Genomic DNA, 26,742 nt, shown 5'->3' on the forward strand with positions numbered 1-26,742 from the left:
GCATTAGACATAAGACATTTTCTTTTGTTTAAAATGTAAATGAGGGAGCATTGGAGTATGAGGATGTGCAAATTCACCATGTGCAGGTTATTGAAGGAGCGAGACAGAGTGAAATGTGGTTGAAACTATAAAGCTGAGAGTTCTCTGTTAGACAGAGGAGAGGTGTCTTTTTAATCAACTCTCTTGTTGGAAACTCAACTTCTTTGACTGCTGGGTTTACGACAATACCTCAAACATTCACAGGATCCAGTGTGTCGACGCCAATATTTATAACAAATTAAAGTCACATTAATGCTGACAAATCACAACACAAACAGGTAAACTGCGTCGCCATCGACGGCTTCCTTTATATTTATTACTTCTACTTTTCTTGTCTGCACACAAACATCACCCAAAGGACTTCACACAAAAAGATCAGACGCTGCAGCAAAGAAGAGAAGGAAAATTGATCTGAAGCGATTTTAGCAGCTGTTTAAATTTCAAATTCAGATTCAATTCACTGTAATAATTTAAACTCTTTGTGTTCACATCATGTAGTGTGGAAGGTAGCGATGAAGGAGATACCCATGTTTATGACGGCTGTATGCAGAGTTTTACATTTGCATTTATTTAACTATGTCAAATATATCGAGCATCCATGTTTGTTTGATTTCTCAGGAGCTTACATATCATCCGTGAAGATGCAGCAGCTGTAACACAGCTCAGACACACCATCGTCTTACAGTATAAAGTATAAATGCTCCACTCTATTCACCAGCTCGTCTCTTAACTGTGTCTGCCACAGCGACGCCGCTTTGAAAGCGATGGTATTTGATTCTGACGCGTCTGGTCCATATGATCGTCTGACAGTTGGTGTTTGTATAGATGAACCTCTAATGAGGGGGAAAAAAGCTTTATGTAATGTCACGAGGTTGGCTCTCCATCAAGTGCAGCAATCTTCCACCCGCCAAATCCAGATTAATTCTGCTTGTGTGTGTGTGTGTGTGTGTGTGTTTAAATCTGCCAGTTGCTAAGGGAAACTGGCACAAAGTTTATGATAATTATTAGTCAACACTATGGGATTTACAACACAAATGTCTTGACCTGAAGCTGACAAACGCAGCACATTTCTTTTCTTTTAGGATGATGTATTCAAGCCTTTATGTCATAGTATTAATGGAGGGACACAGGGAATGTAGCAGGGGAGTGACGTGCAGCCGGGGAATCGAACCGCTGACTCGCTTCTCAGGGGCATTTAGGCCTAAAGCCACTTCGCTGTTGGGTCGCTGGAGCACAGCACATTTCTGCCACGTGGCTTTAGAGTAGAGTATTTATCGATTGCATTAGAAATGACACTTTGTGTGGCTCGCATCATGATAAGAGCAGGTCAAAGGTGCCTCAATGCTTCCTTTCTAATCTCCTTTAGCATAGGATGCACTAACCATCCTTTATGAAAGGAAAGGAGTTAATCCCACAATCCCTGTGCAACATTTAAAGCCGCTCTTAAAAACAGACGATATGCGTATCTTGCACAGATTTAACAATTGCTTTCATACAGTCGTGTACTAATTGAGAGAACGAATGTTGATAAATATGAGTGGATGGCGACTACCTTTTCGTTTCACTTTATTTTTTAGTCAGTGAATATAGCAAGCTGTCAATAAACAAATTCTCATAAACAGAATAAATAATCAACATGAATAAATATTAAATGTCCAAAAAGGAGTAGGGAGAATAATACAGTGCTGCCTCTTCTCCATAACGCAAACAATAAACTCAATACAGCAGCAAAGGTGAAAGTAAAATATAATAAGTATACAGACTGAACGGTTGAATTCACACTTGAGTATTTAATAATGCACCACTACTTGTCTGAGACGTTTAGGTTCATGTATAGATGTCAGTTTGGGAGATCTTTTGTGTCGCTAAGATGAATATATAGTAAGTTACAAGCAAAATCAGCAACATAAGATTCTCCTTTATTTTACTATTCACATTTATTTACATTTATGAGTCGTGACAAAAAGCTGCAGGATATTTTGTAGAGAACTTTTGACACAAAAAAAGGATATTGTCACTTTCCAGCCTCTTTTCTCTTACTTCACCTTATCATGTGCAATATCAATTACACTGTTCAATAGCAATATTTAACCGTGAAATACGGAAAATTATTAGAAAATATGCTCCAACTTCAGTGAATTGCCATCCAACAGAATTAAACATGGTAGATTTAGCAAAACATTGATGTTTAATACATCAAAACATTTCAGTAGCCAGTGAGGAATCAGAAGAAGAAGAAATAAAAAAGCACACTTTGGCCCGAGATGGCTAAAATGCTACCCCCCCCCCCCCTTCATTTTGATTAACGCCAAACATGGACAGTTCTACAATAGATGCCATACAGCTTAGAATCAGCCCAAGATATGGGATGCAATTATATGTTGATGTGACAGCACGTCTTAGTCTTTTGAATTCATTACGATGATTTGAGTGAATTGTCGGTTTTGGTTTCCTGCGGTCTGCTGTGAGCAGTGTTGATTGTGAAAGTGTGACAGCAGCAGGAAGGAAGAACCTGTGTCATCTTTCCTTCACACACTGCAGGTGAAGCAGCTCGACACTGAAGGAGCTGTTTATATAGACCGCCTGAAACAACATGTGGGGGTTTCTGTAGTCCATCCTTGGAGCATTGTAGTTTCACCACAGCAGACCCTCATCAATAGCAGCCACCGTCACATCATCAGGATTCTGTAGCTCAGTGTAAGTGCAGTCGGGTTGTGTTTTCCTAAATCCTCATGAACTGTCCTTAATGTGTTTCCTTGACCTCTCAATGTTTTCCATCAAGATCAAAGAAACGTGGTTAGGAAAATATATTAGGACGTGTTTTATGACTTTTCCGGCATGCGGCAACCTCCTGATGCGGAAGTGTCTTAAAACCTGCATTCTCTCTAGTGTCCACCAGGGGGCGACTCCTCTGGTTGTATAGAAGTCTATGAGAAAATGACTCTACTTCTCTCTTGATTTATTACCTCAGTAAACATTGTAAACATGAGTTTATGGTCTCAATCTCTAGTTTCAAGTCTTCTTCAATACAGCATGATGTTCATTTAGTAACTTATGGTCCATTTAGAGTCAAACAGACCATAAAGCAGGGGATCCTTTAGGGCGGGGCTACCTTGTGATTGACATCACTCCTCCTCATTGCAAATATGATACCTTCCGTTCATCGGTTGCAAAAAAAACAACATGGCGACAGCCGTAAACCAAGATGGCGACGGCTAAATTGAGGCCTCAAAAACGTCAGTCCACAAACCAACGGGTGACATCACGATGACTACGCCTACTTCTTATAGACAGAAACACATGTTTTTCTTTTCCAAGATGGCAGACTTTCACTCTCAATTTCCTCAAAGTCCGTGAGGGTTTTAGTTCTGTCCCACCGTCAAATCGTTGAGTGTTTTCACGGCTCTCTGGCTGACATTTGCAGCCCTTTATAAACACATTGTGTAAGTCTGCATGGGAATTACCCACAATTCATAGCATTGTGACGTTAAACAAGGGATTACCAGGGGAAGCCCGGAGGCGTTTAAAAAAAAAAAGGTAAATAAAGAGGACGGCACATCGATGTTCAGCCTGGAATATCCGCACAGAAACATTCATATTAAAGGGACAGTTCACCCCAGAATTAAAATCGTACCTGTTGTGATATTTATCAATCTAGATTGTTTTGGTGTGAGTTGTCTTGTTTTGGAGATATCGGTCGTAGAGATGTCGGCCTTCTCTCCAATAAAATGGGACTAAATATTTCCCACATGCTCACAACAAGGTCTGTGGATTTTGGGTAACCGGGTCAAGATTTCTGAAAAGAGACATGAATTTTATTTGTGCTTCGAGCACCACAAGCCAACAGCACTACAGGTAAGAGGAGAAATGTGCAGTTTTTATTTTGGGGTGAACTGTCCCTTAGAGGTCTGAGGATTACACATCTGGTTTATTTATCAACAATTTATTTTAATTGTGTTTATTGAAGCTGTTTTGACAAAAACAAGTAAATACATTATTTTACAATTACCTCTCATCGTGCAAGGCAAGAGATGTATAAAATATATGATGAAGACCTACATGTCACAGCAAAGTGCTGGCTTCAGGGTTTTATACACTGGGTTGGGCCCATGACGCCACTACGTTTTAAGGTTTAGTGTTTGCTGCCCTCTACTGGTTAAATGGATAAACTGCAAAAAGAGTTGTTTTTTTTCAAGAGTTCAAAAAATAATATTAAAAGATATATTTTCAAACAACTTAATTTCACTGATTTCAGAAGCGGTGTAATATTCCATTAAATGTGGATGGTTAGGAGACAAATCATCTTTAAACATGTCAGAAGATCACATTTGAAATCAGTAGCAGACTATGAATCCATGTTAATAATCCTATTGATCTTAATCATTATATTAATATAAATTATTGTTATACTTGCTAATAACTAAAGCCGCTCCTGTCCGATCCCAACACTGTGAGGACTGGGTGGTGATGAGGAGGTGGAGCGTTACGAGTACCATGAACGTACTAAAGGCAGAGAGACCATCATATTTAAAAAGAGACAGCAGTGAGATGATACGCTGATGATGCAATAGTGTCGCTGTGCTATTGGACAGAAGAGACCAGCTGATCAGAACAGCTGATGTCATGATCAACAGCACCAAACGATGACAGCATGCCTCAGAGGAGTGAAAGGCAGATTAATGAGAGATGAACTACAGGCCTAAGCATGTCAACATAGTCTCCCTGACTGAACTCATGCTACAGCTTCATGAAAGCCCAACACATACTGTAGACCAATATGTTTGCATTAAAGTCCATCAGAATCACTTCCTCTGCACACTGAGGGACAAACGTGATGCGAATCTGCTGCAGCTTAACAAATAAAACATAAATCTTAATTTCACGGCTACATTTTTCAACAGGAGGCCAGTTTATATTAAAGAATAGATTCAGCTTTATTGTTATTGAACAGAGTACAAATACTGAGATAATGAAACGCAGTTTAGCCAGCAGAGCAAAAAGCAGTTAAGAGCAGAGTAATATATATTATTATGTAATACATAGAATAAACAGTAGGGGGTAGGTATGAATATGTTAAGATATAAACAGCAGTGCTGGTATAAGTATAAAATATATAGTGCATGTATATAAAATGATATATGTATATATATATGTGTAGCTTAGCACAGAAAACATCTGAATGATTCTTTAGTCATGGACTAGGATGTCAGGATGTTTAACAGCAGTGGACTCTGTGGTGGGTTGATGTTGTTCATCAGTCCAGTGAGACGGAGGCAGAAGGGTCTCCAACGTTTTCATAGTTCACCGTACCGTCATCTTCATCTTCATCATCACGCTCCTGTAAACAACAACAACAACACACTTGAGATTCTGGGTGAACATGGAGCCAATAGATTTCTTTAGAAACACGGAGCAGCTCCAGAGGAACAGCTGGGTTCAGTGCCTTGCTCAAGGGGAACCAGAGTGATGGTTGTTGGAGCAGATGAGAGCGTTCACTTCAAACACACTCTTTATTTTAAAAGGCTTCCACTGCTCCACATTTACAGAACACACGAGGAAATCCAAAATGTCTTCTCATTCACCTCCATTGAACTGGATACATGCAGAGGTGTTGACTCAACTCTATGGTCACTTTGGAGCCTTTTATTTGTTAGATTATATTTCATTTTGGTTGATATTTCTTATTTAGCTTCTCCCAATGAACCTTAAACCATAACTGTGAAATCATCACTTTATTTAAATTCATTCAGCACCGTTTATCCTCATGCTGCATCTTCATGTCTTTTGTAGATCCACAGTGAAAAGTAGATAACAAACATAACAAACAGTGATTTTACTCTGTAACGTCATGAATCACTGTTTAAACTCACAATGTTTTCTTCCATCAGAGTTTTGTTTCCTGAAAACACAAAAAAAGAGTCGACTTTAGTTTCGACGGTCAAATTGAGGTTCATCAACACTTCTTGTTTCTAGAAGTTTCCTCCTGAATGTTGTCACCTGTAGTTCTTGTCCACATGTTGACTGTAACAACACTTATTATAAGTGCTGCTAAACCCACAGGAACAACGATCAACCTCCACCAGCCTGAGAAGAGAAGAGTTAGATGTAGTCAGAGGGTTTCATGATGACGAGGTGTTTGTTAGCGTGTTCTTGTGCTGTCTCTATCTCTGATATCTCAACAAAGAGGTTTGTTGTCTGCATGTCTTTTCTAAATGTAAATGTATTCTGTTCTGTTCAGTCACCTTCTGCTTTCTTCTCATTCGAGTTGTTTTCAGGTGTTTTGATGTTCGTCACTCCTGCAATGCAACAAACTGTACAGTTAGAAACAAACTCAAGCATCTGACATCATGATTAAAGAACGATGTGATTTTAAAAGCTCAAATATGAACAAATACTTTGTGTGATCATCCACAAGAGATTTTAAACAGCTCATCATATTCTCACCTGAGGACTGAGGGCTGAAGGTGAACTGATGCACTTCTCCCCTGTAATGAGTCACTTCACATTTCAATAAAGACTTTGACTTCTGATCAAGGTGAGGTTTTTTAATCCTCAACCCGGCTGAACAGATATGTTGTGATGTCACCACATCATCCTGATCACCCTCATTCAGCCACTTCACTCTGTGTCTACATCCTCTATATGTCGACACAGAGCAGCTCAACGTCACCTCATCATTGTTCTTCTGTTCAGTCACTGTTGGTGAAGATGGAGACGTTGTGAGAGACAACAAGAGTCAAATCAACTTCTTGGAATCACTGTCATCATAATTATTATAATGTTTCAGTTTATTGTTCCAACAAGACGGTTTGAAAACATCATGATGTAAATACTCACTGGTGACAACAGACAGATAAACCCAAGTATCTAGACCTTCTTGTTTTCCTGATCTGAACTGTCTGCAGTGATAATAACCACCATCTTCATCTGTGACATTCTTTATAACCAGAGAACATTTCTCTGAAACACTCAGTCTGTCTGATTTAGCTTCTGCTTCATGAATCTTCCCATATTCAAACAGCGTTACTGCTGTTCCTGAATCAGTGAAGAGCCACGTAGTAGAGTTACACTCATCCTGATCATGTATCACATTCTCACAAGGCAAAGTGACTTCATCTCCATCTCTGACAGTGAAGAATGAATATAGAGCTGCTGCTGTTGAGAAAATGTAGAAAAATAAACAGAAATATGAATATAACTGTAAAGTTAATTCATAGTGTTGTGATAACTTTAGATAAGTTTGCAAACGTGTCTCATTCTTTGGTTTCCAAGAGTTAATAAACTCATCATGAAGTTACAAACAGAACCTGAACTCTTACCTCTAAAGCTCAACACCTGCAGCATCAGAAATGAAGACATCACAATCCATCTGAATTCAGCCATCGTGTTCCTCTCTTGGTTTCACGCTCTCGACTGTCAAAGTCTCCGACGCGCTGCTTCTTAAACATGAACGCAGCATCTACTTCCTGTCTTCACTTCCTCACGATGGGCCAATGCCAACGTCCCCCTAAAGCCTCAAACCCTGAACCCTGAACTGACGTCACCTGGTGAGTGGGTGAGTGTGAGAGACTGAGAGGGCTTGAGATGGTGTAAATAGGAATGGGACAGCACTTTGCTGCAACATATGTCACCATGAAAACGACATAAAATATGATGTATAATTGTGGGTATTTATTTTGTACTTTTTACTCCCTGATTTGAACGTCTTCCAGACTCTTTCCTCACGAGATGAGAGATCATTTAAAATAATCAATTTACTTGTTTTTGTCAAAACAGCTTCAATGACAAAATCTAATATTTGATGAATAAATATCTTCTGATTTCATGTTTGTTTGTTCCATCTTTAACCCTTAATGTTTCTGAGTAAATGTAATATGACAGGCTGAACACACATTGCATGTTTTATTGATTTTCTGATTGTTTTAAATGTGAATCTTTGAGTTCATCAGGAATCGAGACAACAGAGAAAAGTGCAACACCTGTTCAATCAGAGAGCTCATCACCTCGTTAGCAGCGACTGCTTGTTGACCCTCTAAGTATCTGGTGACTCACCTGCAGGGAGACGGTCCGATACGTTTTACATACTTTAACTTACAGTCAGTGCAGTATTAAAGATTCTACACATGCATATATAAATACACAAAAATTCAAACATGCAGATACAATATACAAGTACATGGTCTGCAAACACACACATATATGCATGTACATGCACACATGCAGCTACTATCAGAGCCTGTTTAGTCTGCAGGAGTGAGGTGTCACCAACCAGCAGGCCGAGAGGAAGCGATGTAAGACTGATTCTGACATCATCGTCTTCTTATAACTTCTAAAATATTCAAACAGGAAACACCTCCACAGCTTAACACTTCAGTAGGTGTCACATTATTTCAGTTCTGAAGAAACAAATAATGACTTTTAAGATTAATAAGAAGCTAATAACGCTGAGTGGTAAGACTCTTGTCCACTGGTGCCCTCTGCATCACTCCTCCAGTGGAGGAAACATGATGCGGTGCCACACAGGCTGCCCTACATGGTAGAGAACCCAACGGAGGGACGGTTCACTACGAGAGCTGAGCAGAGACAAGCTTGTAGTGTAGTCTGTGTGATGGAGACAGAGAGAACAACAACACATTATGTCATCATCTTGGTTTAGTTTGTTTCCTGTTTTATTTTGAAGTTCCCTGCCTCTTGTGTCCTGTTTGTCTGACTTCCTGTCTCATTTGGGTTCATCCTCTGCTGTCTTTTCTTCAGAAGTGACACATTATAGAACTAAAAACACTAACCATAACAAAGGTACGATTGTTCCAGATTATATTAAGACTCAAAGCTCATTTCAATCAGAGACAAGATGAAGAAAAGATAATTGTTTATTATAAACAGATGATGTGTGATGAGAAAGTCTCTGGTGCTTGAACTCTACGGGGAGATTTGTAATCAGGGGGCGTCTGCCCTAAACCCCCCCGTGGAGTCCAGACACTATTGGTGGAGGAGGCTGATGAAATGATGAAGTTGATGAATCTGCTGTTGGGACTTCACCATGTGGGGGAAACAAAGACAGAGGCCTTAACGTAAAGATAAAAGCCTAAACTGTGAAACCACGCTCGACTCCCATCAGGTGTTTAAATCTCACCTGAGTGTGAGATTTGGTTTACACCACAGTTCTGGTGCCTCATTGGACCAGATCCAAGGGAACCCCAGGGAGTCCCTGTGACACGGCAATGACATCACCATATAAACATCTGTGCACACCTTCACACTGTGCCGTTCAACTGCAACTATTATAAAAAGATGTAACAACATCGGTACCCGAAAATAACCTGGTAACAGTCCTCACCTCGCTGGACGAGCAACACACTTGGATCCTGAAGGAGAGACGGATAACTTGCCCCGATGCCCCATATTGATACATATAGTGATATAATTCATTTTATTAATATCAATTATTTTTATACTTGCTAATAACTAAACCCGCTCCTGTCAGATCCCAACACTGTGAGGACTGGGTGGTGATGAGGAGGTGGAGGGTTACGACTCACAGTATTTAAAAACTTCTATTAATCCAAATCTGATTTTAATGTGTTTGTAACCCACATCACACCGTCTGTAATGTGCTCCCTATGATCTAACACCTTGAACAGAAAAGCTTTGTGAGACAAATCAAACTTTAAAGAAGCGCTGTGATGTCAGACGTCACCTTTTTTTTCCTTTTTTAAAGTTATTTTTTGGGGCTCTGGAGTTTTTCCTTATCCGAGGGGGCCGAGGGTCCAACAACAGAGGATGTCGTGTGTTGTACGGATTGAGAGGCACATTTGTGATTTGTGATATTGGGCTGTATAAATAAAATTGAATGTCATCACATGAGGTCCATGACATCAGAGACTGGGGGCTGGTGTTAGATTCGATAGAAAGCAGGAATCCACCCTGGTTGCTCACCTGATTGGGCAATGCACAGAAGCAATTTTTAGCAATGTTTGTGACGTTTTTCCCTTTTTCCGTACCAATTTCATTTAGTTTTGTCAAAAAATTGTTTTTTTTTCTTTTGGAGCAATAAATGTTAATGTGCTAATAAATTGCACTTAATGGAGCTACAGTGTGCAGACTTTAGTTTATATTTTCATTGCTGTCTTATTTTGGTCCAGCTCTTTCCCACAGCGGTTTTTGGAATCTCATGCCAGTAAATCATTTTTTTTAAATCTTTATTTTTACTGACACTCTTCCTCTTGCCCCATTATCAGAACAAAATGGGAACAAAATCAAAAGTTGCAGACCAGATTCATGTTTCTGAAGAGGAAAGTCCTTTTTTATTTTAAAGACCTTATCACTATCCCCCGACGTTTTGAAGCCTCGAGTTCTACATTTTGGCTGTCGCCATCTTGTCTTTTTGCAACCAAAGGGTGATGCTGAAGTACAACTAAATGCTGATTTTTAGGCGACAAAAAAACTGTTTTACTGAGGTAGACTTCGATACAACCAGAGGAGTCGCCCCCTGGTGGACAGTAGAGAGAATGCAGGTTTAAGACATGAAGCATTGCCTTCACTTTTCAGAGCCGGATGTTGCCGATTAGTCTTTTTGAATCAGAAAATGTTTCATCTTAATATTCAGCTTTACACCAACAGCAAACACAAACAGATCCAGTCGGTCTGTGACAAACTGTCTGCAGACACAGATGAGAAGCCCTGCTGTCATGGACTTACTGTCACCATGTTGTTGTTTAAAGGTTGATCAAAACAATAAAAGATGATCAAACATAATCTTATGCAGCAGAGGAAAATTAAAGTTCGCCTTTGGATAATCCTAAAGACAGCATTTCTGACAACAAAGCAGAGCTGATCAACTTCTGCTGCCACATGAACATTAACACTGTGTCCACACTGCAGCGCTCCACAATATCTTGTTGAGACAGAATTTTACTTAACAAATGTTGGTTTAGTGTAACGCTGGCTGGCACAGAACAGCAAGATGAGAGCAAGTCCAGAGTCTTTATTCCACGAAGAGGGAAACAAACTAATAAAGAAGAGTTTCGTGCAGGAAGCTCAGGTTAGAAATAAAAATGACTGGTGGCCAAAGCACTGTGAGCCTCACCTCATACCAATAGTGAAGGAGAGAGGAAATATGATGGTGATAGAATGAAAAATAACCCCAGTGACATGAATGCACTCAGCCTCTGGCTCCATCACCCAGCCGAGATTTGTGGATTAAGAGACGGTTACATAACTTCCTATACAATAATTGGTAATTGGTGATGTGCTTTATAAAATTAATATCCTAAAGTGTGTTTAACTGCAAATATATCAGATTCCAAAGGATCCAGCCTGATACGCTTTAAAAAAGCGAATAAAAGAATCACAAATCATGGTGCTTTGGGGATTTTCCTCCTCATCCACCTCTGATCATCATTCACCATTTTGTGCAAATATACAGGAGCGAATCAGATCAGATCATGACGTCCCTGTGAGCTGCGCAGCTGTCAGATTTGTACTTGTGGAGGTGAAGCACCTGGCGGGAATAAAACAATAAACGTGATCTGCGTTCCTGCTCGGACACGGCCGAGCACACGGAGAGCAAATCCGCGCCATCTCACGTGGAGGATTTGTAGGTTCAGCCCCCCCCCTTTTTTTAGATTAAATAGCGTGGCATCCATGTATACATTCTCAATATGTTTACAGCGCGAGGCGAGTGCGGAATGCGCGTCCTGTGCGGGAAATGTTGTGGGAGTAACCTGCGGTTTTGAGACTTTTGGAGAGGGCTAGGACTCTGGACACCATGCACACGGATGTGGTGCTGCTCTTCCTGCTGGTTTGGATGGCCGGTGTGTCCGGACAGACCCGTCCGAAGGGACAAGTGCTGCAGCCATGCCTAAACGTCAGGTCAGTTCATTGTGCAGGAGAGGCTTGGCTGACTTCTCATATGCCGTGCGTAAATACGTGTAAAGATGACACAATGTCATTTTAAATCGTGTGTAAAATCTTACATTTCACACTCAACAGTCCTGCAATAAGATTAAACCCAGCAGTGGCAGATCAACCCAGCAGCTCCAAAAAAATACATCTTCATCCAAGAAGGTAAAACAAACTGATCTGCGTTTGGAAAAACGACAAGATAAATGAGTCTGTTCCAGATTATACTGTTGAATAAAACAGTTCATTCTTTAGCCTGGAAACAGCAGTTAACAAAACAATCTCAACTCAAGGTCCGCTTACAGGCTTGTTGGGAACTTTCGTCCTTATCACACGATCTTCATCATTTGCAATTCAAATTTTACATGAACCCCTAGTTTTACATTTATCTCCAATATGCATACTATTGCTTTATTATAAATCAGTATTGTTATTCAGCCATACAACACGCTGCTGCTTGAGGTCTGTTGATGTGTGAGCCTCTCATGCATGGCTCCTACTGCTGCCTGCCTTAACACTATCACATGTTTCATATATCCTCTTATTTTAACTGCTAATTTCAGTGTCTGCTTGCACAAATGTCCTCTTGCAGCCATGTTTTCATTTGAGCGTCATTCTTGACCTTGGAAAGAGAATAATTTTAACACAACTATCAAGCAACTGCTGAGAGAGGATTTTAGTTAAGTTAATTGACTGTTTTGGGATTGTTTTCTATTTAAAAGTCAGATCTCAGATCTCTTTCTCACGGTGGGGACCAGTGATGAAAGTAGTACATGGCGCTGAACCATTTGGTTGTTGGAGGAGTAAAATGATTTTCCCTCCTCTTACCCTTCTGTCATGATGATGTCATGTTATTGATTATTGTGATTTAGGGATAGCATCAGTTTGATGCTCCCAAAGAGCTTCTATGGGTTTAATATATCTGGCTATATTCTCAACAACTGAATTTTTAAACTAAATTGCAAAAAATCACGAGACAAATTAGCTGTTCAGACCATCATTAACTTAGTTCGGTTTTAAGTTGATTACATTATTACAAATCTGATTTTGTAGTATTATTTAGGTTATAATAATAAACATACACTAAACACACTATTGTTATGTGTTAATATTGTACATATGCAGTATATTATTACATGTAAAAGGTATCTCAGGTAGAGTTTGAACACCTCAAACCCCTTTTCATTCATTCAAGAAACTAGTGCCTGAAACATGTCTGTTGACAGCGGGCCGAATGCTCGGCCTCCGGTGTTGCTCCTTGCAGCTTCCTTGAGAACTGCTCATGCAAACGACTTCACTCCCAACACTGAGCTTCCTTTGGTCCTCAGCAATACACCTGCCATGACAGAGCGCGTCACACACCCAATCATGGCTATTCACGAGCAGAAACACACCGGTGACTGTGCACGCTTGGTAATCAAAGCTCCATTTTTCAGCTGACAGCAACAAAAGGTGACGTGTGGCTGGTTAGAGAAATCACTCACTATGATTACGTAACCTGTCATCTAAGCGTGTTAATGTGCTTTCTGAATTATTGCTATTGTTGTGGCTTTGGGAAAGGTCAGCCGGGCAGAAGGAAGGTCAGCAATTAAATGTGATTTTCAGTAAAACGCAAATGTAAAACGTTTAATTCTGTCTTTCTGCTGTGCATCTGTCAGAAGATACAGTTTGGGATTTGAGAAGCTTATAACTGGAAATGTACTTTACTTTAACATTGTTGCTCTATACAGCGACTAGATGCTCTGTGTGGCTTCACGGAGTGCTGTGTTTAATCAAATTTAGACACATTCCTTCTCTTACACATGAAATATAAATTTGTTAGCAATAAATCAATCCTATTCAATTCAATACAATTTTGAGCTTTAAAGACAACTTCCTTATTGGCAAAACCGTAGAATTACAACTTCGTGGTCCATCATGTGACGCCATCAGACCCAAAGACTTCTGCCCATTGACTTACATTTTTTTTATATCTCCATTACAAGCCATTACATTTTCAGGTTGTCCGTCCGTGCGTATGTACGTTCGTCCCATTCTCGTGAACGCAATCTATCAGGAACCCCTTGAGGGAATTTATACAAATTCTGCACGAACGTCAACCTGAATTCAAGTGTTCAAAGGTCACTGTGACCGTAACGTTTGATACACCGATTATGAGAACTTCCCACAAATGTCTAATAGGATAAAATGATGAACTGCAAGGCGGCTAATCTAGTTCTGAGATTAATCTTCTTTCCAGTACAAACACTTAAATAGCTCTTATTTAAATCATTAGGTCCTAAAATTAATAAAAATGCACTAATAGCTGAATCCAGAGTTAGTGAGCTGTTGACAGGCGGAGTTAAAGGAAACGCTAGTGCGCTTGCTCTATGCGCTGCACAGATGGGGAAGTTCGCAGGAAGATCTGGGTAGTTGAACTATTTTGGCTTCATGTGCCACTGAGAAACTTTCATAGGAACGAACGAAGCCTCGCTTCCAACGCTGGATCCAGTTCTCTTTATACATCTATGGTATTATTGTGGAACTGACTTCCTTGTGTCAGTTCACCAGCTTCATGGATCTTCTCCACTTGTGCTACTGCTACTTTTGGTGTTAGTGTCAAAGTAACATGACGGTGCAGCACCTGAGTGTGAGGTTTAGTGCAGATATTGGAGGGTTTTATTAACAGCAGCTCTGGAAATGAAGCTGTTCCCCAAGCTACTAATAATGAGGACCTTTATCATTTAAAAGCATAAATGGAGAATGATGACGCTAGAGGAGTAAGGCTGCATCGTGTAAAGCAGGACATGTACAATGCAGAATTAAAACGAAACAATGTTAAGCAGACAATCAGCAAAGGCAGTTAAAGCATGGCAACATAAGATCACATTAGCCTCCATTACAGACGGTAAAACCAGACAACGCATTACAAGCTCCACCAATGTTTTGAAATGGGATACACTTTCTGTCTCCTAAGTGTTCAATGGGTCATAAATTTACTCTGGTGACTATAGAGAGAAAGAATCGGTCATTATCTGGGTTCACTTCTCCCATTGAAGTTAACAGACTTAATGGGAGAAGCTAGTCTCCTATATGGGCGTAGCTGTGTAAACCACGGATACAGTGAAGTGACACTCAGTGGGGGTTTCTCCATTCTGAACTGGGACGCAATCTGACAAACAGACAAAAAAGCCAAGCAAATGAGAGCAGACAAGGCAAGCAGGCAGTATGACAGCTTTTTAACAAAGTGTCAAAGGGAACATATCATGCTCATGTTCAGGTTGCAATATCTCGATCTTTTGAACCATTTCAGAAAACACATAATGAGCATTTAAGAAGCGTATGCAATACGCATGTTCACTTTCCCAGAACTAAAAGCCTTTTTCATTTTGTTTGTCCTGGCCTGCAGTTGACAGAAACCCGAGGAATTACACTGCTTGGCTTCGTGGTATGTCCCAGACTGTCCATTTCAATGTACGGTGTCAAGCAATCTGATGTTAATCTACTCAGTGTCCTCAAGTCAACTCAGTTTTAGGGTCACAGGCCGTGAAGGGAAGCAGACGGTGCCCCGACGGCCCGTCAGCTCTTTGACCTCTTTGTCTGTCCTCAATCACACGCTTAATCATTTCTCAGTTTCACTGCGTCCAAACTGATCGAACCGCCGATCCTCTGATTGAAGGACGGCCCTGACATAGTCACCCATTCGTTTGTGGGCTGCTGTTTTGAAGCCTAGAGTTCTCTATCTTGTTTTTAGTTTTCTAGTGACACTAGAGGGTGGAGACATTTTAGGCGACCAAAATGTTTCACACTGGGAAAACACAGTGTGAAAGGGTTAAATTTCTAAGATAAAAACACAACTCCCAGTCAGGACAACGCTGTGGTAGCAACCTGTCAATCACTGTGTAGCCCCGCCCTAAAGCATCCCCTGCTTTATGGTCTGTTTGACTCTAAATGGACCATAAGTTACTAAATGAATATCATGCTGTATTGAAGAAGACTTGAAACTAGAGACTGAGACCATAAACTCATGTTTACAATGTTTACTGAGGTAATAAATCAAGAGAGAAGTAGAGTCGGTAGGTAAATGAGTACACAAAATATTAGGCCGATGGGTCCGTTATTATTTGAGATTTGCTTTAACAGACTCGTACCTTGAATCTTATTTTAATAGCTTTTCCCTCCTTTGTTGTAGAGTTCATGTTTTTCATCTTTTTATGTAAGAGATAAGACTATCATGTCACAAATCTTCTGTTTTTACAACTTGCCCCACTTACTTGAAGATTACGTTCACCCAATTTAGCATCAGTGCTATTAAATATTGCATAATGCTTGCGTAAAAATGTTCCCCCCCCTTTCAAATCGAAGAGAGAAATGCCTCTGACAGACGGATCCAGTCGCAAGATTGTCAGGTATGACGCACGTCTGTTTTTTTTATCGTTATTTAGTCCAATTAGAACGATAACAGGGGCTAGAAAGGAGGATCTCATAGCGGAGATTAAAGCATCATGGATTAAGAGGCACATGGTCAACATTTTAATCACACTATTGTTTGCAGTATCTAGGAGGATGGGCCGCTTCCATGTATTTTACTAAGCCCAATATAATCCATTCTTATCCCTCAGAATCAGGAAATTCATAAGATGATTTTGCCTGTGCTGCATCAACTCATAAACAACAAGCTACGATGCACAAAATCTCTCAGGTGTTCACAGCATAGAAGAGCTTATTAGCGGTAAAACCTTGATTAGTTGCTAAATAGCGACGGTGATTTGAAAGAGGCTTAAGAGAAGCATTCGTTACTGTCGCTGCCAGCAGCCGTCCACATGTTCAAACACTCAGGACAATTAGACTACAACACCTGTCCACCCAAGCTGGATTATCTGCAACTGGGTAAAGTTTGACTGCATGTCATGTGTGCAATTTTTTAGGGAATTTGCACTATTGTCCACTTAGAGGTGAAGGTTTATTATTAGTGTTGGGTCAGGATGCTGTTTTGATGGAGCCCTGTGTTATAGAAAAATCTGGCAGTTGATTTATATTTTGCACTAAACATGAGTTTATGGTCTCAATCTCTAGTTTCAAGTCTTCTTCAATACAGCATGATGTTCATTTAGTAAATGATGGTCCATTTAGAGTTAAACAGACCATAAAGCAGGGGATGCTTTAGGGCGGGGCTACACGGTGATTGACAGGTCGCTGCTGCTACCAGAGGCGTATACGTTAGGCTATAAAAGAACTCCACCACCGTCACATGACTTCACGTCACCACCACTAACCTAAAGGACGACGTTTAGTCGTCTCATTTAGACACTTGTTAGCAACCGCCTTTTTCAAGACACGTAAAAGCTTCAGAGGGATATTTACTGACTTATTTAATGTCGTAGAACAAAACTTTAATGCATCTAACCAACCTGACCAACCTGACTCCGGGGCGAAGGAACAGGACGTTTTCAGGACTCATTCCTGCAGCACTCAATAACTCTGTCTTGGTGGTGAATAAATTAACTCTTTAATTGTTGTTTTCCAAACATTTCCATCAGCCCCATTTTCAGGAGGAGTCCAGATATAACTAAAGTCTGGGGTCAGAAGTCAGAGCAGCTGCTGAGTATAGACGACCACGACTTTACAATGCGACCAGGATTCGGAGGTAAGGAGGTTCATCTTATAAATGGATCATCTCTCCTCGAAGATGCTTCAGTTTTTAATTCCTTCATTAGCCACATCCAGTGTTCTTTTAGACTTTACAGCAAACCCAAGCCCAGATCATTCGTGTCTGGCGCTGGCTTGTAAAGATGACATAACGGAGTGGGATTATGCCTAAGTCATGCACCAGTGAGTAGTTACCAAGCAGCCACAGTCTGTAGCTTTAGGCTTCAATAACTCCCATTTTAATCTGCCGCACTGCTCAAAGACAGAATCGGGTGCTTTGTAAATTCTCACACTTGCATTTCATCTAGAATCTCCAAACCTCACATGGAGTTCTTGGCTACTCGGTTCTTATTGTTGTTAATTGAGTCAGGACTGAGTCTCATTAGTTGTTTATGTTAATGTTTTTTTAATGGTACGTGCATAGTGTGAGTACAAGGTGCAGTGCAACAGATATTTCAAAGCTCCAGTGAGGCATTCCGTCTGACAGCTGGTTGGCTTTAACTAATCAGCTTGTTCGTCAGGCAGGAAGGCCCAATGTGTTGTTGTTGTTCTCTGAAGCCTGCATGAACTGGGAACACCTTTCCTGCTAGATCCACAGAGACATATTTAATCTTTGCAGAAGTTTAAGCTCATCGATGTGTTTCTCTTTTCACATGGCCGTGTGAGTCTCACTGCTCTCACTGCACGCTACCTGCCCAGCATGAAACAGCAGAGAAAAAACGTGAACAAGAAGTTGGTGATAAAAAAAACCTGCATTTCTGTTTGTTTCTGAGTCTTTCTGCAGGATGCTGTGGTGTCCTTTAACGCCACTTTTGCAAAATGACAGGAGGCAGTAAACACTAATGCTGTACCCGAATCAGAAGTGTTTGGATTCAAATATGATTTGGATGTTCAATACGCAAAGTCGACAAATTTTTTCCTTTTATATATATTTATATCATATATACAGTTCAAAAATCTGATTGCATGAACTCCTCTCTCAAGCTCTCCACTTTCACTTTCCATGTGTACAACGCCATGAATGCTTTTTGAGGAGAGACAGTTTGAGATCGTGAGCTGTTATCGTATCAATCATAGCATCTTATATCGCATGTTAAAAACTGTACAAGTTAAATTGAATGTCACAACAATAGAGAGTAAAACAACATCAACGAAAGCAACAAAAAAAACAACAGATGAAAGAAAGCAGCATGCAATTAGGATTAGAGTACTCACTCCGCTGCCTTCTGTGCCATTGTTTGGGAAATCTGCACCCGACTGCATTGATGGGGATTTGGATGAAAGTCATTGTGTGAAGCAAAAGCACAAAAAGGAGTCACAACCTCCAAATAACCACAGATAATCCTGACAGTTTAAAATTTTAAAAAGTTTAAAATGAGGCAGCGGGGCCACATCTGCACTCGTTGGCTCTGCTCAGACAGAGAGAGTTTTGCAGTTTGCTGCCGTTGTAAAATGTTTTGCGAACACGAGCTGTATAAACTGTACGGTACCTAATAGTTAGCGGTGCAGTTTGAATTAGAGTTGAATTTCTTTTCAACTCAAGGCGTTCAGGGCGCTCCTGCAATAAAGCGAGGCGCATAGAGCGGAGAAAGTCGCTCAGCAACAAAAAAAACAACGAGCAAATACTTCACTCTCATGAAAACAAAAACTTGCACCAGGCTGCCAAACTATTACTCCTGGAACTATTTCTTGCGAGTGGCAGTGAGGAAGTGCATTCCCACCCACCTGTTTTTGTGGACTTTTTGAATTTGCACATAAAAAACATTGAAGTGGAATTGCCGGAAATTCTAAAAGACCAAATATCACGAAACCTTTTTTTTTTACGCTTGGCTAAAGTAGAAAGGTTGGTGTAATGTAACTTAACCAGTTCATGTTTGATTGGAGCTCTTAATAACGTCATCTTGTTGCCAAGTCGGTCTGATCTGAAACTGTCCACTGTTGTATTTCAACAGACACGTCAACACTACTGTAAGTTAAAGCTTAATATTTCTCTGTAGGGCCTGCCGTCCCTGTTGGAGTGGATGTCCAGGTTGAAAGTTTGGATGCTATCTCAGAGGTCGACATGGTATGTCTGGAGCAAACCGTGAGTAAGAAGATGTTGTTGGCTGAGATAACAACGTAACAGACACGTCTATCCTTGTTTAAGGACTTTACTATGACGCTGTATTTGAGGCACTACTGGAAAGATGAACGTCTGTCCTTCAGAAGCAACAACAACCTGAGCATGACCTTCGATGGCCGCCTGGTGAAGAAGATCTGGGTGCCGGACATGTTCTTCGTCCACTCTAAGAAGTCCTTCATCCATGACACCACCACTGAAAACGTCATGCTGCGAGTTTACCCAGACGGCAAAGTCCTCTACAGCCTCCGGTAAATCATGCCCGTCAGCCGGGCCCGGCACTAAACATACACAGTTACATACATTTTATTATTATTAATAATTATTATCAGTTCAGTAAAATCCTTGTAGCGGTTCGATTATTTTCCTTTATTCACTTAAACTTTTTTGTTTTTTTTAAATGTCATTGTGTCATTATGTGTCCACCAATTAATCGGCACGCATACAACGTTTTATTAATGCACGACAGACTTTAAATTACACTTTAGATTTGTATTATTTAGATAGTTTTGGGATATTCTTCATTACTCCTTGAGAAAACCTTCAAAATATTTCTGGCGATAAAGTTAGCAAACTTTTTGGTCCCAGAAACAGCAGATTTCGACCTCTAATGAATATTTTTTGAAAGCACCAATAGTCAACTCTACAATATCGTACAATACAATATTAATATCGAGGTATTTGGTCAAAAATATTGTGATATTTGAAAAGGCCAAATGTACTACAATTTCACATTATGAATTTTAAGATATCCCAGTGTTTGTTTTAGTACTGGATACATGCAGTACATGTGATGCCTCTGAAGTGGGGCAGGTTAGGATGTTAGTGGGTGTTCAGGGACGTAACTGTCGTTGGCTGCCCTGCAAAGACAAAGTGGCACCAGCTGCCACGGTACAAGATGTGTATTTAAGGGGATAACGTTCTGCCAATTACGGCCGCTAATGCCGCCGAGCAAGACCTCGTAATTTTGGCGAGCGATAGGAGGCTCGGGGCCAAGATAGTTGATTTGGTAATCCACATAACAGAGCCCGGCGGAGATTTGCTGCTGGCCATCTGCCTTCCTCTTGTGACCACTCAGTCGTGGCACCGACGTCCTGATGGACCGGAACAAACTGATGACATCAACATCTGCAAATCAGCATTCACTATTGATAGCGGGGGCATCATAGTATCTAAATGAGGGAATAGTAGCTGGGTGGTAAGTGGCAGATATATACACGTACTCGTCACATGGTCGGGGTTAATCTGTGTGGCGTTGGTGCTGGTTGGAGAGAGATTTCCCAGACTAAAGGCAGATTGGTGGGTGAGGATGCAGTGTCTTGTCCCATGAGCTGGATTATGTATTTTCATTCTCTGTGCTGGAAGCCAAATCTCTGCTGACCCACTCTGTATGTGCCCGTGGTTATGGAGGGGTAATGCTCTGCTAAAGGTTAGATGTGCATTACGGGCATATAGGGGAAAGCCATCAGCCTCTATTTACAGTTTTTATCAACAGACTTGGACCCGTTTTCAATCAAAATTTGAGTGCATGTGCGGGCTTTTGAAACATGTGAAAACTCTCTAAAAATAGAATCCTTTTCCATTGCCAGCAGACTTAGTCACAAACATAACAAACACGGGCGGGAAACTGTTTTTTTAATTTTTATATCCGTCTTTCAAACTCTCAAACCAGAGTTGGTGGTTGTTGGAACAGTGGAGAGACCAATAAAGACGTTTTTGAGGAGTTTTATTTTGTTTCTGTCGAGCTTGAATTAAGTGTGTTTTACTGTAATCAGCGAGTAGAATTACTGTTTCTGTCAATGGAGTCTGGTATCTTTGAGGAGAGCATGTAACGGCTGTTTCTTTTCACATCTAACTGAATGAATTAAGGGTTTCTTTGGACCAAACCAGAGCTAGAACTAAAAATCGAGATTAAAACTGAAATAATTATTTGGTGACATTTTCTTCCATACATCACCACAGCTTTGTTTTGTCATTGCAGGGTGACAGTCACATCCATGTGTAGCATGGACCTGAGTCGCTTTCCTCTCGATACACAGACATGCTCTTTGGAGATAGAGAGCTGTAAGTGACGCGATGTGATCAAACTTGATGTGGCTTTTCCTCTCCTCTGATCATTCCTGCGACTTCTGTAGAAAGTCTTGTCGTAGCTGCAGAAGCAGTGAGATATTTATCCTTCTGTCATGTTTATGTGACTATGTCAAATCAAGGAAATGTTTTAATATTTATAAAATACTGTGGATGTTTGTGCAAAAGATCCTTCATGTATGCTCTTTGTTTCTCCAGATGCGTATACAGATGATGACCTGATGCTGTACTGGAAGGAAGGGAACAGGTCACTAAACACAGACGAGAAAATTTCCCTCTCGCAGTTCCTCATCCAGAAGTTTCACACCACCACCAGGCTGGCCTTCTACAGCAGCACGGGTACTGACAGGAAGTGCAGAGATGTCTTCTAATTTCAGGCCTACAGCCACTTGGGTCTGCGTGACCTTTAACATTTTTTCTCCTTTCCAGGCTGGTACAACCGTCTGTACATCACCTTCACTCTGCGGCGTCACGTCTTCTTTTTCCTGCTGCAGACCTACTTCCCCGCCACTCTGATGGTCATGCTGTCCTGGGTGTCCTTCTGGATCGACCGCAGGGCCGTCCCTGCCAGAGTGCCACTAGGTAAAGCTTGGTTTATGATCACGCTTGGCGCCGTATGTTGGGAGGCGTTTATACTCTCTGCGCTGTGCAGAGAGTATAGCTGCAAAATATTTAGAGGTGCACGACCAGGCGCGCGCGCCACGTGCCGGCCGTGATTACGTCATTTGCGTCAGTGCCTTGCCTTTGTTAGCTAATTGGTGCGGTGGTTAGTTTGGTGATTGCTGGCTTAGTTCTAGCTTTATATTGTTTCTCTCAAAGCCCACAGATGAAGATAACGAAATTATTTAAAGGTGCTGTATACAAGATTGGGAGCATCTTAACTGCTCTCAACATGGCGAAGGTTGAGCCGGCGGCTCGCGGCTAACAGCGAAAATTATGGCGACTGACAGGGCTGACAGAGTTTACCTGAGGGGGAACCGGAGTGTGGATGCTATCAGGACGGCATTATCAGCTGTATCCGCCGTGTGAGAGTAGTGCGCTAACCAGTGGGGCACGCTCACGTGCACTAAAATGCAGTTAAAGCACGTGGTCTATGTCAACAAAGCAAGGAGAAGCTTAGATTGTGTTTACCTTTCAATTAGCTTATGCTAAACGCTAGTACTATTGCCAATCACTAGCATGCTGGCAGTCATTATGATGATGGTTATGTAAGTGCTGTTATAGTGACAAAATACAGTATGAACTCAAATTTTAGTTTACATGTAAAACTTAGATATACAGTGGGTACGGAAAGTATTCAGACCCCTTTAAATTTTTCACTCTTTGTTTCATTGCAGCCATTTACTAAAATCAAAAAAGTTCATTTTATTTCTCATTAATGTACACTCAGCACCCCATCTTGACAGAAAAAAACAGAAATGTAGAAATTTTTGCAAATTTATTAAAAAAGAAAAACTGAAATATCACATGGTCATAAGCATTCAGACCCTTTGCTCAGTATTGAGTAGAAGCACCCTTTTGAGCTAGTACAGCCATGAGTCTTCTTGGGAATGATGCAACAAGTTTTTCACACCTGGATTTGGGGATCCTCTGCCAGTCTTCCTTGTAGATCCTCTCCAGTTCCATCAGGTTGGATGGTGAACGTTGGTGGACAGCCATTTTCAGGTCTTTAAAGGGGTCTGAATACTTTCCGTACCCACTGTATGTATGTTAGCGATTAGGATTAGCACTAGCGATTAGCATAAGTCGTTGTATGTGAGGGGGCGATGAAGGGGTGACGAAAGCTGCCTTAATATAAATCACTTGGCTCCAGATCAGCCAATATCAAGATTCAGTTGCCATAGCCGTGTTTCAACCAGTCGCTATGCATGTTTATAACTGAACTAGACACTAAAATGTCAAGATTTGGACTTTCATTACACATTGCACTTTGTGTGAGTCCATATTTGTACATACCTGCCACCATGGTTGTATTTAGAGCAAGTAGCAGCTTCTTAAGTAGAGGGAATAGTACTCTACTCTCAGATGAATGTTTATCACTTCCAACGTCAGATATGAGGCCGGTTTGACTTTCTCTGCACTTGTTCTCTGTGCTTCAGGTATAACCACGGTGCTCACCATGTCCACCATCATCACTGGAGTCAACGCCTCCATGCCCAGGGTGTCCTACATCAAAGCTGTGGACATTTACCTCTGGGTCAGTTTTGTCTTTGTGTTCCTGTCGGTGATAGAGTACGCTGCCGTCAACTACCTGTCTACTCTACAAGAACGCAAGGAGAGGGTCCTCCGAGAGAGGGTGAGCATCGAGTCATCTCATCTCCATGCTCATAGATGCCAAGACGTGCATTTACTAAAGTTATTGTTTAAAAGCACCTTTTTTTTTAACCAGGCTAGTGGTTCTAGGGATGACAATATTGTGTGGTTGGTTGCTTTGGTCTGTCAATAAAGAAATATCTCAACATGAAATTTTGCGACAGATATTTAAGGTCTCCAGAGGAGATGTTGTGAATTTTATTGTCCGGTCAGAATTAAAATTTTAAATCACATACCTGCCAAATTCCCATCAGCCTCAGCTGTACTTTGTGTTAAGTGCTAATTAGCAAATGCAATGCTGAAAATGGTAAACACGTTAGCATGCTGATTAGCCTTTTGCTCAAGAGCCGCTAGCAGTAGACTGAAGACAAGTTTAACCTAAATACTATAACAGTTGTTGAGCCAGTATATATTCAGAATTTGAAATGAAAAATTATAGGCAGTGAACTAAATTTGCCAAATTGAATATTATAATTTTCTACTTTTCTTAAGTGAAACTGTACAATTTTTAGTACTCTTTTTTCGTGCTGCATTGCGGTGGTCACTACTCTGCAAAAATTACATCTACTCAAGTAATTTATTGTCTTATTCATAGTTAAAATCACATTTATCCAAAACAAGATTAGATAATTAAAACAACCTGCACAGTGTCAGTTTGAGTTCCAAGATTATTAACAAGTTTTTTGTGAACACGTAGTGTTTCAAGTACTTTTTTGTCTACCTGCAGCTGCCGTGTACCTGTGGTTTGGCCCATCCTGGCATGATGTCAGCCAGCTACAGTGAGGTGGACGCCAACACGACGGGGAACTACGGCCTGCCGGAGGAGAATGGGATAAAACGGCAGAGGATGCTGGTGCAGCTGGCGATGGAGAGCGACCAGATCACCGGCCACGTCGGCTCCACCGCCTACAGCAAGGTCGGGATCGACACGCACATCATAGACAAGTACGCCCGGGTCCTCTTTCCTGGATCTTACTTCTTCTTCAACATCATCTACTGGTCGATCTACTGCTAACACAGATGGGACTCGAGCAGACCTAACATGACTTCTAGCAGACGTGTGAAAACTCTGCCTCACTGCTCGTCAAAGTGGTTTACAGACGCACTTGTGCTTTAAACTTGCAGATTTGGGCTTTTTTTTGTCTTCAAATTTGAAAAAAGAAGATGGAACTAGGGCTGGAAAAATTCCCCTGATGTGAAAATCATATGTAATATTATTGCCTTTTTGTTTTTTTTTACAAATTACCTAATTTATCCTGATTTTAGTGTAATATAAATAAGCTTTATTGTTCAGCTATTATAAGGTATATTGTTGCTTTTTAAATGAATGCAGAACATAGCAGCGATTTGAAGCGCAGCGATTCTTTTTCAGGTGAGCGTAATATCCGCAGAAGTAAAACTGCCGACACAAGGTAGAGTACTTCTCTTCCCGCGCCTCCTCCATTGTGATTGGACGACTGGGAAAAAAGTGACAGTGACGAGCGCGGCTTTTTACCCAAAGATGAACATTTTTCAACTCTCAGCGCCTCGTCACGCTGCTGGCTTTTGTAGCATAGTATGAATACGCTGCTGCGCTCCAATATAATATTATTTCTTTAAAAGTAAAACATAGCGGTTGTGGCAGTTGCTTGCCATCCCTTGTGGTTGGCTTGCAATATTGCATTTATTGCGACAGCCCGAGATGCAACAGTCCAATTAAAAAAAACAGACTCCCAAAAACACATTCTACTTCACCTCGGTCCTCGGGTCTCCACTGGACAGAACCTCAGAGGACGTTTGTGGACAGCTATGTCTGGACATTTTGAAAGTAAGAGGTTGTTATCTGCCAGTTGTTCAGGGTTTTCCCAATTGGTCCAGAGCTTAATAAACTCTTCAATCAAGGGCTAAAAACTAATTCTAGGCAGTACATCAGTAAATACAGTGAAACCCTTTTTTTCTCATTTGTTTTTGATTTAGTTGCTGTTTTTTTGTTGGAATTAAAGGACAGGTCCATCTTTTACTCCAAGAGGCCTATTTTAACTAAGCAAATGGAAAGACTTCTTCAGGAAATCTCATTGTGGTCTGGATGACATGTGTTTTTTCATAATTTCATCTATCTATCTATTCACCATATTCTGCCCCAGTATGTTTTTTTCATTTCAGGTTCTTATTTGTTCGTCTAGTTTTTAAACAATGACTGATATTTGGGAACATTCAGCACCTAGACTGTGGTGATCGGATGGTTTTAGTGGACCACATCCATTAGCCAACAGTGACTGGGAGGACGGCGTATACAAATGGTGTGAAATCAGATATGAGGACATTTTTAATGACTTTGTAGTCTCTTGGTGTTGATGGCTCCACTATGAGGAACTAAAAATGTACCGAAGCTGAAAAAGTCTACACAGAAAGTTGAAATTTCTAGATACAAGTTGATCTAAAGAGTAAATAGAACCAGGACTGTGCGGGGCAGACTGTCAGACCCTGATGCAGTAAAACGAGAGGGACTCTGGTGCTCAGAAACACTACCACGTTTGTCCACAGGGGCCGCCAAAATCAACACAAAATGAAAGTTCCTTGCAGTAGCTTTAATCACAGCTCTTTTTTTTAAAGCTTTTAAGCAGGTAAAGGATGATGAAGCTAACAACGCTAAGCAACGTAATCTTCACTTCCAC

At 40.8% G+C, this 26,742-nt stretch overlaps 1 protein-coding gene across 1 annotated transcript; it reads left to right on the top strand.

Annotated features, from left to right (window-relative positions):
* The first annotated feature begins 17,475 nt into the window (after positions 1-17,475).
* On the top strand, positions 17,476-25,103 carry LOC142941973 (gamma-aminobutyric acid receptor subunit rho-1-like). The gene is made up of 8 exons (XM_076084103.1): positions 17,476-17,566; positions 19,566-19,633; positions 19,715-19,938; positions 21,669-21,751; positions 21,974-22,114; positions 22,205-22,357; positions 23,875-24,098; positions 24,816-25,103. The coding sequence occupies exons 1-8, from the start codon at positions 17,548-17,550 to the stop codon at positions 25,101-25,103; spliced, it is 1,200 nt and encodes a 399-aa protein (XP_075940218.1). The 5' UTR covers positions 17,476-17,547.
* Positions 25,104-26,742: the final 1,639 nt, after the last annotated feature.

Source organism: Anarhichas minor, unplaced genomic scaffold (genome assembly GCF_050575085.1).
Source record: "Anarhichas minor isolate MPS153535 unplaced genomic scaffold, ASM5057508v1 ptg000136l, whole genome shotgun sequence".
NCBI classification, from domain to species: Eukaryota; Metazoa; Chordata; class Actinopteri; order Perciformes; family Anarhichadidae; genus Anarhichas; species Anarhichas minor.